Below are 13,555 nucleotides of genomic sequence, written 5' to 3' on the forward strand. Positions count from 1 at the left end.
ACCCACAAGCACATCATGGGATTTGACAGAAGATGCACGTGGACGTGGAAGCGGGAAGAGCAGTGAGAAGCTGTGATTTACTTCCCGTTCCAGGAGGAAGATGAAAACATCCCACATCTGACCAGAAGCAGAGTCACAGAAATCCCCCCCTGGGGCAGCAGGTCCTGCCCTCCCGGTGCTGGTCTGGGGCTCTGGGGAGGTTCCAGCCTCCTGCCAGGCAGCAGCTCAGCCCCAGGGTTAACATCTCCCCATCCCTCTGGCAGACCCCAGTGGGGCAGGTTGCACCCCTTGTGTCCCCCCCCAATCTCCTTTCTCCTGCGCTGTTTCTGCCCCTCTGAGATGGGGAGGGGGTTCCCTTGGTTTGGGGTCACAGAAATCCCCCCTGGGGCAGCAGGTCCTGCCCTCCTGGTGCTGGTCTGGGGCTCTGGGGAGGTTCCAGCCTCCTGCCAGGCAGCAGCTCAGCCCCAGGGTTAACATCTCCCCATCCCTCTGGCAGACCCCAGTGGGGCAGGTTGCACCCCTTGTGTCCCCCCCCAATCTCCTTTCTCCTGCGCTGTTTCTGCCCCTCTGAGAGAGGGAGGGGGTTCCTTGGTTTGGGAAGCCAAGTGAGGAGGAGGGACGCAGCCTGGCTTTGCCTTCCCCCTGAATTTGGGAAGACATGGGAGGGAGCTTTGCCCCAGGGTTGTCACCACGCTGGGACACTCACCCTTTTTGCAGGTGGGCAGAGGTGGTCTCCATCTGAAGTCAGGTCCACACGTGCTCGTGCGGGAGCCCCGCAGGGTGTACCCCGTGTTGCACACAAAGCTCACGGTGTTCCCTGTCCTGTAGACACGGCGAGCAATGGACACTCTCCTCCCATACTGGACACTTGGGAACGGGCACTGGGAAGCTGGAAAAGGCAGATAAATAAATGGGGTTTTGCCTACACAGCTCTCGGGCTGTTCCTGCCTGCGATGGTTGCCGTGTTGATGGTCTCCACGCAGCCTGTTGGTCCCTGAGCAATGGGATATGGTGGAGGATGCAGCTGAGGCAGGTGCCCCCAGGTTCTCCCTGTGCTGCTGGGGGACCCTGCTGCTCCCTCAGCTGGCACGAATTGGGGGTCCAGGACTTCGTGTCGCTCTTGACCTGGTGAGGTCAGGAACCTTCCATGGCCTTTCTGCATGTTTCTGACCCACAGGCTGGGAAGAACATCCCCTGGCTCCCATCCGACCTGGAGAAACGTTGGCAGGACCCTTGAGGACCAACGATGGTCCAGGGGTCTGTGCTGTGGGGACATGTAGCTGGGCTGGGGGTGCAGAGGGTGGGCTGGGGGTGCTGTGTCATGCTGCCCATGGCACCACTGTGACGGTGTGGGGATGGTCCCTCACCAGCCAGGGCAAAACCTCTGCTGCTACAAAGGACCTGGCTGTGAACCTGCTGCTGGTGTGTGGCCAGGGGTATCTGGGGGTTGTTTGGGTTGAACCCCCAGAGAGAGAAAGAGAGAGGGAGATGTGAGAGAGGGGGGTGGGCAGGCGGACGTTCAGAACCAAAACCACAGAGAAATAGCTGGGCAGATATTTGCACTAGATACGGGAATGGAAAAAGAAGGTTAAAAAAAGAAAAAAAAAGAAAAAAAGGCCTTTCACTGATAATATCATTTGGGTTCCTGAGACAGGGGCCACAGCTTCCTCCCTCTGAGCTGTCGGGGTGCAGCCCATCCCTCTCGCACCCCCCGAGGGTGGCTTTGCTGAGAACCACGGCTCTGTGGCACCCAGCAGCACGGGCCAGCAGTGACTGGAGAACCCAACGCACAGACATCAGCTGAACACAGCGAAAACCAAGTATAACAGAAGAAAATATGACTTAACCTTTTCGCAAAATGTTGACTTAATGATAATTTAAAAAAAAAAAAAACAAAACAAAAGCCAAACAACATAACCTGACCCTGCAGAGGCACTTGCCTCCCAGCCTGCCACCGAGCCACCTAAGGCAGCAGGGTCAGCTAAGATGCCAGTGAACAATTAACACGATTAAGGACACAGGCAGAAGACTTCTCCATACGGTACCAAAACACATCCCCAACCTTGCCAGGGCAGCCAGGCTGCAGCACCTCCGCTTGCGAGGCAGAAAGGAGTGAACAAAACCATACTGTGGAGACGGAGCCAAGTTTCTGTAGATTCGGGCTACCCTGTCCAAAACAAAAAGGCACCGCAGGCTGCCTGCCAGGCTTTCATGCCCTGTGGACTTTCAGACTTGTTTGCTGTTTTGCTCTCAAATTTCTATTTGTCACAACAAGTTTCAACTTGACAGAGCTCAAACACAAGCTGTTACTGGAACGGGCTCCTCATCTCGCTGCTGTGAGATGCTGCATCCGTAACCAGCTTTGGCACTTCAAACACAGGGGTCAAGCCCCTTCTTATGAGAACCTGGGCAGGTTGTGAAAGACTCTCCATAACAAGGTTTTATTTCCCCTTCCCATGGCTGCTGAAGGGCCCAGGGTGGCCCCAATGGTGTCCCAGAGCATCCTTTTCATTAGGAGGCTCAGAGGCTCTGGGATGCTCAGGGTCTGACATGCCGAGGTCCACCTGGGACCAGCACAGGGCTCTTAACTATCTCCCCAGTGAAAAGCAAAAGGATCAGCGCAGAGAGGAGAGGAGCAGCGGGGAGGAGGAGGAGGGTGGTGGGAGGAAGGCCCCGGAGGTGCAGAGCTGCTGGTGTCTCCCTTACCTTGAGCCCCAGCCGCGGTGGCCAGGAGCAGAGCGGAGCTGCCCAGGAGGCAGAGGGTGAAGGTGAGCACCATGCTCCGGTTCCCAGCGCAGACTGGGGCTTCCAGGGGGGCTGGAGGAAGATATGGGGACCCCAGTTCCCCCCACTGCCCCCCACACACGGAAGGAGCTGCAGCTGTGGGGCTTCCCAGGGCCACGGGACAGGAAGCTGTGGGCTCCCCAGCACAGGGGGGGTGCAGCCACCACCCCTGGGGATGCTGCAGGTCCCACACATCACTTCTCCTGATGCTTTGGGCTCCCAGAGCAGGGGAGGAGGGGTCCCTGGGACCCAGTGGCACCTGTGGAAGAGAGGAGGGAGCAGACACAGAGGTGCCATTAGCCAAATTGTGCCCTCCATGGAAGGGTATCCGTGATCAGAAGTGGCCTGGGCTTTGGCCAAGTCCCCAGGGGGTGACAGCAGCTCTTCCCAGGAAGCAGGGAAGGGCAGAGCAAGGCATTCCTTCCTCCCATACACCTGGTACTGGTGGCAGCTGGGGACATGTCTGTCCCTGGGGGCATGTCTGTCCCTGGGGGCCGTGGGTGCAGCCCAGCCCCACACACCGCCCCCCCTGCAGCCATGGACCCCAATCCTCCCAACCCAACCCTGGCTGCCCCAGGATTCATCCAGGCCAGTGTCATCCCTGGGAGAATAAAAATCCAGAGACAAAACTTCTTGATGTAGGAGCAGGCACAGCAGCCTCAGCTCCCCACCTCTCACGGCAGAGGATACTTTCCAAGCCCAGAACAAGCAGCAAGACGTGTGTTACTCAAGTCTTTCGATGCCTTTTATTGACAGAGAACTTCTAATATTTACATGTTGGACATTTCTGCTTTGGAATTGCACTCGGCTGGTTCCACTCACAGTAAGATTATGTACAACACAGTTACAAAGACAGCAGATAAACCCTCTTCAACATTTACCCCTGTAAGCCGTGTCACAGCATTCAAAATTCCTTCCGTTTGGTTGTGGGAGATCATTTCAAGCTGATCTCCAAACCAGGAGGTAAATCACATGGAAAAACTACCCTGGACTATGGAGTGGGGATTAAAAATGACAAACCATGACAACACCAAGCCATGAGGCTTCATAGTTGTGGTTTTTTTCATCTAGACACTCACATACCTTACCGTAAGAGATATATAAAAATGACCAACGATCTGCAAGTGCTTATTCTGCAAGACTGGCTTCCGAAAACAGCCCCTCATGGTGCCCCAGTGACAGCAGGAGAGAGCTCTGCTGGGAAGGGAGAACTTTGTGGGTCTGTCTGGAACAAGACTAACGTGTTGATGGAAATGGCTATTTGTGGTTTCCCCCTCTAATTAGAGGCATGTTCCTGTTAACAGGAAAGCACTGGTGAAAATGCAGAAACAAAAAGTTTGTAGTAGACACATTTTGAATACTTCTCATCCCCAGCTGTGCGTCACAAGAAGCTCCAACAGGTCATTTCCCTCTGCAGCAGACAAAAAACCCGAAATCTCAAAATCTTGCTTTACCAGCAGCTAGAGGTCCTGCTGTCTCGAGCTGGATTCAGGCGTGAGCTGAATACAAGTTTAAATCCAATCACAGTTTTCTTCCCCTTATAAATAGGATTCCCAGGAAACCTTCAAATCTTTACTTCATTTTCTGAGATGCTACATACCTCATTAGCTTATTAAATCATTTAGCAATGCTGAGTTAAAGCCAGGAGAGGCCATGAACACCGTGATATGAGCTATCAGTTAAACAAATCAAGGGCATTTTTCCCCTGTGTGTTTGATTTAGACATGGCAAGTGAGGTCCCATCACCTGAGCTGTCCCCGTGGCACGGTCTGGGGACAGCAGTGCTGCCCCACTCACCCCTGTCCACCTTCCCCAACCGTCCCCACCGCAGCGATGAGCTGGGTCGGGTCAGACAGGATGAAAGCAAAGTGCATAAAGACGTGGGGTTTGTGCCCTGTTCCCCACGGAGGAGTAAATTAAGGCTTGATGAGCATCTGCACCTGCTTTGGGTGCAGCGTCAGAAAATGTCAGATTAGCAGTCTTCAGAATAAGGCATTTATGTTTTTTTCTCTCTCTGCTAAAAATTATTGATCTGCATGGATTGATATTTGCACAACGATTCAGACTTCCCTTGAAGTAGTGGCAAAACCTGAGCTTTTAGAGGAACTTTTTCAATGCTTTCAGTACCCACAGATAATACCCGACTTGGGCAAAAACTTCATTTTTTCAAGTGAATATCACTCACACAAAGGCATTCACCATTAATCCTGTTGGCAGCAGCACCGCTTTCCACCTCAGGATGCTTAGGAAAGCCCTGACTCCTGGTCAGGACCAGGCAGAACATGACTTGAGCGAGGCTGAGAAGCTGAAGGTGGGGAGGTACCAAAGCGTAGGATTTTCTCCAGCCTACTCTATTGCAGGATGAAGGTCTTTGGCATCGTTACGACCCAACACGGGGATAACAGCAGTTGATTTGTGAAGAGCATCTTCACATCATCTTCTCCCGGGGGTGGCAGAGAGCTGCCCAGCCCCGTGCACGGGCTGCTGTGCCCAAGGTCAAGTCGTTGCCACAGCCTGAAGCGTGAGGGCTTTGTCATCCAAGGTCAGTTGTCGCTGCTTCAAGGCCAATTTCACAGGAGGCAAAAGCAGCGCTCTGGGATCAGGTCAGTGGCATCAAGTCCAACGGGTCTAGAGGTGCCTTCCCGTTCCCTAATCTAGATGTTCATAACCAGCATCGCCAGGAGGAAGGGGAAGATTCCTACAAGAGTCAAATAAGAAGCTTAAGTCTTCACTCCAAACATACCTAACTGTCTTCTCCCTCCCTCGATGGTCCCCTCCATCCCCCTCCCAGCCTTTTCACAGCATCATCTTAAAGCAAGAAAAAATATAAATCTGACAACAGCCGGTGGTGGAGGGTGTTCAAGCTTATCTCAAGCAGAACACACAGGAGCCAGTAACACAACAATAGGCAAGAGCGTGGTACGGGGGCTCAGGAATATGTTTTACTTACCAACAATGATGAAGTTTGCTCCATCTGGAAAGGAAACGAGTCAAAATGTGAAACTCAGCGTTCAGCGAGGTAATTCACCAAACCACACAACACACAGCAGCTCAACTCAGAGCTAACAGGAGACAATTCAAGCCACACGCAGAAGGGGATCCCTGCTTTGGGTCAACATGCTCAGCCCAACTCCAAGGACATTTATCTGCTAAAACCCAGATGTATTTACCAGGACACATTTCCACTCGCCTGCGAGTCTGTGCTGCAACCTAATCGTGCTCTTTTGACACTAGATTTTTAACGGAAGCTATTTCAGGAAGCATCGAAGGCTTATTAGCAGAACGAGCTGATTTGAGGATTCACAGAGGAAGGAAAACATAGGTAATTTGAAGGCAGAGAGGAAGCAGCAAGACAGACACAGGAAAGTTACCTCTGCATTCAGGAGTGGGTGTGCTCCAGACTCCCCGGGCCTGATCTCCTGCCATACAGCGAACAGAGGTGGCTCCAGCGAGGGTGAAGCCATCCCTGCATTTATAAACCACAACGGAGCCGTGGAGAAACGTTGTGCTCTGGGTGCCATTGTGCATCCCATTGTCAATCCTGGGGGGCTCCTCACAGAAACCTTCCGGGCGCTTTTCTACAGAAGGAACACCAGCAAGAGTGTCTGAGGACCTCTCCCAACTGAGAAGGTGAAGAGATGTACTGGGAGAAGGAGGTGCAGCTGAGCCTCGAGCAGCAACTGAAAATAATTTTGAGTTTTCCTGCTCATTACCAGAGCTGAGTTACTGCCCGTTGGCCACAGCCCCGGGGACAGAGACACCTCATGAAGCTCAAAAAAACATTTCAGCCATTTCTACCTTCACATAACACTATACGCTGACCTCAGAACACCCCCTTTCAGCATTATACTAAATTGAGTGGACACAGTTCTACCATCCCATTATCTACATCTTTCCCTGGTAGCTGGAGAAAGAAAACTTCCCTCCTGCGACTGATTCTTCTTTTTTTTTTTTCCCCTATGATTTCTGCCTTTCCCTCACTTCTTCCACTTTGTCAGCATAATTTCTGAATTGTATGACAGTATCATACTTAAGGCCTCACAGCATGAGTTAGTACTGAAATCATTGATTTTTACAGTTGATTAAGAAGTGCAAGTAAGAGCAGCCCGAGCCCACCAGGAAGGAGGCTGTTATCTTAAGGGCTCTGCACAGGGATTTTCCCTCTTACTTTCACAGTACGGAGGTGCCGGATCCCAGTCGACTTTGTTTCCCGATGCCACACACTTGGCAGATGGCTTCTTTAATTCATACCTAAAGAAAGAGAAGAAGTTGCAGTACTTTCCAGAAGACAACCCAGAAAGGGTTCTTTCCCTGCCTCCCCACCACCGCACGCAGAGGAGTTGTTAACCAGCAGCTGTCCCTGCTGTGACACAGGATCTGGCCACACCAAAGCCACTAAATATGGGCACTAATAAGAGCAGAACTGAAACCGTGTTGCCACGTGCTCATCTCACTGGAGACATAATCTCTGGGCTAAATTAGGGCTACAAAGATGATGAGGGGCCTGGAGCATCTCTCTTATGAGGAGAGGCTGAGGGACTTGGGTGTTTTTAGTCTGGAGAAGAGAAGATCTGATCAAAGCCTATAAATACTTAAAGGAGGATGGGCCCAGTCTTTTTTCAGTGGTGCCCAGTGACAGGACAAGAGGAAATGGGCACAAACTTGAAAATTAGAAGTTCCACCTAAACATGAAGAGGAACTTCTTTCCTGTGAGGGGGGCAGAGCCCTGGCAGAGGCTGCCCAGGGAGGTGGTGGAGTCTCCTTCTCTGGAGACATTCAAACCCCCCTGGACATGTTCCTGTGGGACCTGCTCTGGGTGGACCTGCTCTGGCAGGGGGTTGGACTAGATGATCTCCAGAGGTCCCTTCCAACCCCGTATCACTCTATGATTCTGTGATAATACCCAGTTTCACTGGAGATTGCACTGAAAAACCCTGGGGAGGGCAGGGGCAAATGTTACTGCCTGTGATCCCCATCATCTGACCCCCAAGTGAGTTCTGTTTTAGCAGGGATCCACTCACCCAGAATGGCAGGTGAATGTCACAATGCTCTCAAACAGGAAATTATCCTCGATCACATTCCCATTCTCTATCCTGGGAGGAGGACATTGCTGCCCTGGAGGAAAAGAAAGCAGCAGGGGAATTACTTCAAAAACCCCGAGATGGGCACGACCCACGTTTCAGAGTAACCTCTCCAGCGTGTGCGGGTCACTCACACGGTCCCTCAAGGAGCAGAGACACTCACGTATGCAGAAGTCCACGTCTGCAGACCAAGTTGAATCCAACTGACAGGTGACAACAGAGGACTTCCCCTCAGCTACAATATAGCCTGGTTTACAGCGGTACGTCAGCTTCGTTTCTGCAGGGTATCTGTCCCCCACAGCCCCCAAGAGCTCAGCGAAGGGGAAACGTGGAGCAGGACCACAGTAGACTAACAATGGGAGACAAAGGCAAGGTCAGTTACAGAAGGGGACCCAAAGGCTCTGCAGGAACATCAGAGAACTCCCTGCTGTGGGGCACACAGCATCTTAACCTGGCTGGTTGCCACCGTCTGGGGCACAGTTTGCATCCAACCCATTTAGCAAACAGAAGCCTGTATCACAGTTTGCTTCATGGGAGAAAAAGATGGAGATCGGGTCACATCTCTGCCCCAGAGATGCTCCATCACTGGCCACCAACCCAACCTGTGGGACCCTGACCCAGCTCAGCTCAGAAGCCAAACAGCCCCAACAGCTCTGGAAGCTGCTGAAACATCCTCTCAGGGGTAGAAGGCAATTTTGTCTCCCCTTTCAGTGCACTTGTGGGTCATTTGCTGTTCACAGACAAATTAACTGGCCTGGGGTGCCACACCAAAGACCCAAACCAGCATGATCTACCAGGGCACAAGGCTGGGGTGCTGACCTGCCCGACAGCTCTTACACCTTCTTCAATAGAATTGCTCAAGGAAATGAATTTGTTTGTACTCACCCGGGTCACACGTTGGCAGAGGTGGATTCCAGGCACTGTCTGCTTCACAAGTAACTACGCTACTGCCCTTCAGTACGTGACCACGAACACACTCAAAGGTCACCGTATCTTTATAGGTGTACTCAGTGCCAAAGCCAGACACCTTTCTCCCGTTCTTCACTTCGGGATTTTCACATTTGACCACTGGAAGAGAAGATAAGACACTAAGTAAGAATATTCATTACAAGAAGGAGAAGCCGGGCAGTGACACCAGAGGCAGAGACCAGCAAGAAGGTGACCAAGAGAACTGCCATCCTGCTGCTCGGAGAGGGACAGGTCCCCGGGGGCTGTGGGTGCTCCCTCAACAGAGACATCACTGAGAAACTGCACACAGAGAGCTTCAGTTTTCATCTGCAGGAGGCCCTTGGCATGGACAGGGAGGCTTTTGGGGGGGCTAAAGTATCCATTAAACCAAGCCGCATGAAACTCTCTGGGAATCATTTTGAACTCAAATCAACCTCCTTATTTTTGGCAGCCCATCAGGAGAGGGACGAGAAACAAAGGCAAAAGAATAAGGAGAGCAGGAAGGTGTTTACCTTTGCACTCAGGGGGTGGACCGCTCCATGTTCCCTCGAGGTTATCATCCGTCGTGCAGTGAATCGTATCATCTCCAATAAGAGCAAAGTCTTTGTCACACCTGTAAGTTGCCACCATGCCAAAGACAAAGTCTCTGTTCCCGCTCGTCATCTGCCCGTTCTCAATCCCAGGAGGTGGTGGACAGGGAATAACTGCATGGAAAAAACAACAGCAAGAAAATGCAAGGACATTTCCATCAAATGCAAAACCGAGGCCTAGCTGCTAAAAAACACCCCAAAGGAACCACAAAAAAAAATCCCAAACAAAAAAAAGTAATGAAAGCCAAAGAAAAAGCTGGGAAGCAGCCCCAAAGCAACACTCTCAACCAAAAGTCTTGAATGCATCATTAAATTCCAAATGTTTTCCAGGTTTTTTTTTTAATAGATAAATGGTAAGCCAGCAAAACATCTATTGTCCAAGAGGAGACACTGCAGAAGAGGCAATAAATCCCTCACCTACCAGGGATGGCATTTCCAACCTTTGTTACTCTAACAAGGCTGAGCCCAGAATATATTCTAGCAGCACCAAACCATCTCAACTACCAGCAGCTGATCACAGAATCACAGAGTGCTATGGGGTTGGAAGGGACCTCTGGAGATCATCTAGTCCAACCCCCGACCAAAGCAGATCCAGACCCATCCCACAGGATGCTAAAAAAGCCCAAACAGCACCAACAAAACTCTTAGAATCCATCATTTCTCCTTTGAAAATTAAGAGTTTGGAGGTGCAGTCATGGCTGAAAGCCTCCCAGTCCCAGTTGAGTACAGCTGTGGGTAAAAAAATCCAGCAACATCCAGCCTGATGGAAAACACATGGTGAGTGACGCAGGATCTGCACCAGCTGGGCAGAGAGCTCTCAGATCTGAGGACAGAGCTGCTGCCAAAACCCACGGATTCCCCCTTAGCATTTAATTTTAATCCCCAGCTCCAGCCAGGGAGCTTGTTTGGGGAGAGGTAAGGAGTCGGTCTCATTAAAGGCTAATGGAATTTGCATTAGGTGCCAAGAAGAGAGTGTCTCCCCCTGCTCTTCCCCAAACTGCCAGATTGAGGGTAACAGCTTCAAGAAAAGGGTACACACAAAACATTTTAAATGTTTAAATCTGCTTACTGTCACAGTGTGGAATTTCAGTCCAGTAAACTTCATTGTCCTTAAGCATGCATTGTGCAGACGGCGCCCCAATTAATCGGTACCTAAGAAAAGAAAAGGTTGAATCGCTTTGAAAAAAAAAATATGGAAAAAATACTCGGGGAATTCAGAAAGTTGTACAGTTTCCAGTGGTACTCACTGGAGGAGCTGAAGCCTAGGGGAAAACCAGCTAGCCCTCCTCTAAAATACGATTTTTTCAGGACCTAAAAAACGCGATATATGATGCAGTTGGAGGGCACTCCATGCTTGCAGTGGGTGATACGAGCTCACGGGAGCAGAAGGCAGATGGCACCCCCCCAACTTCCTCCCCAGGTCTGTTCAGCCCCAGGCTGGGCAGCAGGAGATCAAAATAGCAACTCCTTTTCCGAGCAGAGCTGTGACTGACCTGCCTTAACCCGCTCTCTTTCCCTCTCCCCCTGTTCCTGGCCCCCCCCAGGACACCGCAGCCCCCTCTTCCCGAGACCCCTTAGCGAAGGGTGGGCAGCCAGACCCATGGCAAAACAGCAAACACCAAATTACTAACGAGCACCAACGGGAAAGGAATAAAATTCTTTGCAAAGCAGCTAAAAATCAATCTGCAAGGACCCCGCTCTCATGCCCAGGGGATAATCTCTTTTGACAGCAAGGGCAGGAGAGAGCCTGACCCCGTGGCTCCACGCTCCAGACCCCTCCTGCCGTGCTCTGCTTGCCAAGGAAACAGTCCCCAGACATTAAAAAGTCTCTGAGTCACCCACGGGTGCTGTTTCCCAGCCTGGGCCAACACTTACCCCTCATTACAGGTGAAGTTTATTGTCGCCCCGAACCGGAGGTCGGTCGAGTACTCAAATTTTCCATTTGGGATTTCTGGTTCTCCACATGACTTTCCTGTGAAGGGCAAGTGAGGAGTGTTACTTTCATTTCACAGCATGATAACGAAGCGTAGGTGACCGCGCTGTTGGGTGTCGTTACAAACTTCCTGACCACTTCTTGGGCATCTGACTCCCTCATGAGCAGGTCCCAGCACTTTCAGAAAAGATACAAGACCCCCATTAACTTGTGAGGAACTGAAAGTTAAAACAAAAATCATAGAATCACAGAATGGTTTGGGTTGGAAGGGACCTCAAAGATCATCGAGGTCCAACCCCCCTGCCCTGGGCAGGGACACCTCCCACCAGACCAGGTTGCTCAAAGCCCCCTCCAGCCTGGCCTTGAACCCCTCCAGGGATGGGGCAGCCACAGCTTCTCTGGGCAACCTGTTCCAGTGTCTCACCACCCTCATAGTAAAAAATTTCTTCCTGAGATCTAATCTGAATCTTTTTTCTTCCAATTTAAAACCATTTCCCCTTGTCCTATCATTCCCCTTCCTGGCAAAGAGTCCCTCCCCAGCTCTTCTATAGGCACCCTTCAGGTATTGAAAGGCTGCTCTAAGGTCTCCCTGGAGCCTCCTCTTCTCCAGGCTGAACAATCCCAGTTCCCTCAGCCTGTCTTCATAGGAGAGGTGCTCCATCCCTCAGCAAAAAGCAAATAAAGAGCACAGATAAAGCTGAGGAAAAATTTAAAAAGCCAAAGTTAATACGCTTACTGAGAAAGGAAGCTGATGAGATTAACATTTCTCAGCAGAAAGGGGAGCCTCAGGGAGGCTGAGAGCTTGTTCTCAGCTGCCCTAAAACCAGAGACCCGGGGTGCATCCTTCTCCGGGGGGCTGAACCACGAGCAGGGTATGGGGTGCAGCAGGAGACACCTACTCCCCCCTCTCCCTCCATACACCCCCCTCCCTGATCCCAGGAGCCCACCATTTGGGGAACCCACCGATGCAGAAGTCGGGGTTCTCCGACCATTGGGAGCCAGCCTCGCAGACGACCTCAGGGAATTTGCCCGGAGCCATCGTGTACCCCGGGCGGCACCTGTACCTCACCCTGTCCCCCTCGGCGTAGGACTCCTTCAGGGGCTTGGTAGGTTCTGCAAAGGCAAACCTCGGCGGCGGTGGGCAGTCACCTGCGGGCAGGGGAGAGGATGATGAAGGAGCCGGGGGGGAGGATGATAAAGGGAAGGGGGGGGCAAATCATAGAATCATTCAGGTTGGAAAAGACCCTTGGGGTCATCGAGTCCAACCATCTACCCTACTGTACAAAGTTCTCCCCTACACCATGTCCCCCAACACCACATCTGAACGATTCTTAAACACATCCAGGGATGGGGACTCAACCACCTCCCTGGGCAGCCTGTGCCAGTCTCTGACCACTCTTGCTGTCAAGAATTTTTTCCTAATGTCCAGTCTAAACCGGCAGTGCCAGCAGCACCCCGCAGAGCCACCGCAGCCGCCCCATGGCCAGACCCGCTCCCGGTTCCGCGGACGGGCGCGCAGAGGTGCGGATCGCGGCGCTCGGCCCCTTCCGGCGCTGGGGGGGGTGTGTTCCCGGATTTATGTCACCGACGTGGGCAGGCTGGGTTATTTTCCTTCCGGCTGTTTTGTAGGAAACGCGACCGGGACCCCCGTGGCCCTTCCCACGGCGTTTCTCCTCGGGGCGGTGGGAAACATCATTCAGGTTGGAAAAGACCCTTGGGGTCATCGAGTCCAACCATCTACCCTACTGTACAAAGTTCTCCCCTACACCATGTCCCCCAACACCACATCTGAACGATTCTTAAACACATCCAGGGATGGGGACTCAACCACCTCCCTGGGCAGCCTGTGCCAGTCTCTGACCACTCTTGCTGTCAAGAATTTTTTCCTAATGTCCAGTCTAAACCTGCCTTATTGCAGCTCAAATCCATTCCCTCTTGTTCTATCACTAATGACCTGTGAGAAGAGCCCAGGACCAACCTCTCTACAGTGTCCTTTCAAGTAGAGAGTGATGAGGTCTCCCCTCAGCCTCCTCTTCCTCAAACTAAACAGTCCCAGCTCATAATCCCAGGCAGCTTATGGAGAGGGGGGGACACAGACTCACCTTATCCCTTCCCCACGCAGCCCTCTCCCCTTTTTCCCCCGCAGCCCTAACCCCTTTTCCCCCTGCATCCCTAACCCCTTTTCCCCCACATCCCTAACCCCCTTTCCCCCACATCCC

General features: G+C 52.0%; 1 protein-coding gene across 1 annotated transcript in view; it reads right to left on the minus strand.

Moving 5' to 3' along the window:
• Window positions 1–13,555, minus strand: part of LOC106891731 — a 79,641-nt gene that overhangs the window by 21,864 nt on the left and 44,222 nt on the right. The window contains exons 44-56 of the mRNA XM_014948447.1: window positions 12,300–12,509; window positions 11,279–11,375; window positions 10,473–10,555; window positions 9,326–9,517; window positions 8,751–8,933; window positions 8,029–8,214; window positions 7,806–7,899; window positions 6,953–7,035; window positions 6,156–6,464; window positions 5,735–5,758; window positions 5,441–5,482; window positions 2,707–2,817; window positions 707–889 (exon numbers count right to left, since the gene is read on the minus strand). Coding sequence (XP_014803933.1) covers window positions 707–889; window positions 2,707–2,817; window positions 5,441–5,482; window positions 5,735–5,758; window positions 6,156–6,464; window positions 6,953–7,035; window positions 7,806–7,899; window positions 8,029–8,214; window positions 8,751–8,933; window positions 9,326–9,517; window positions 10,473–10,555; window positions 11,279–11,375; window positions 12,300–12,509 — 1,797 coding nt within the window. The remainder of the gene's footprint in view (window positions 1–706; window positions 890–2,706; window positions 2,818–5,440; window positions 5,483–5,734; window positions 5,759–6,155; window positions 6,465–6,952; window positions 7,036–7,805; window positions 7,900–8,028; window positions 8,215–8,750; window positions 8,934–9,325; window positions 9,518–10,472; window positions 10,556–11,278; window positions 11,376–12,299; window positions 12,510–13,555) is intronic.

Source organism: Calidris pugnax, unplaced genomic scaffold (genome assembly GCF_001431845.1).
Source record: "Calidris pugnax isolate Ruff unplaced genomic scaffold, ASM143184v1 scaffold91, whole genome shotgun sequence".
Taxonomy (NCBI): domain Eukaryota; kingdom Metazoa; phylum Chordata; class Aves; order Charadriiformes; family Scolopacidae; genus Calidris; species Calidris pugnax.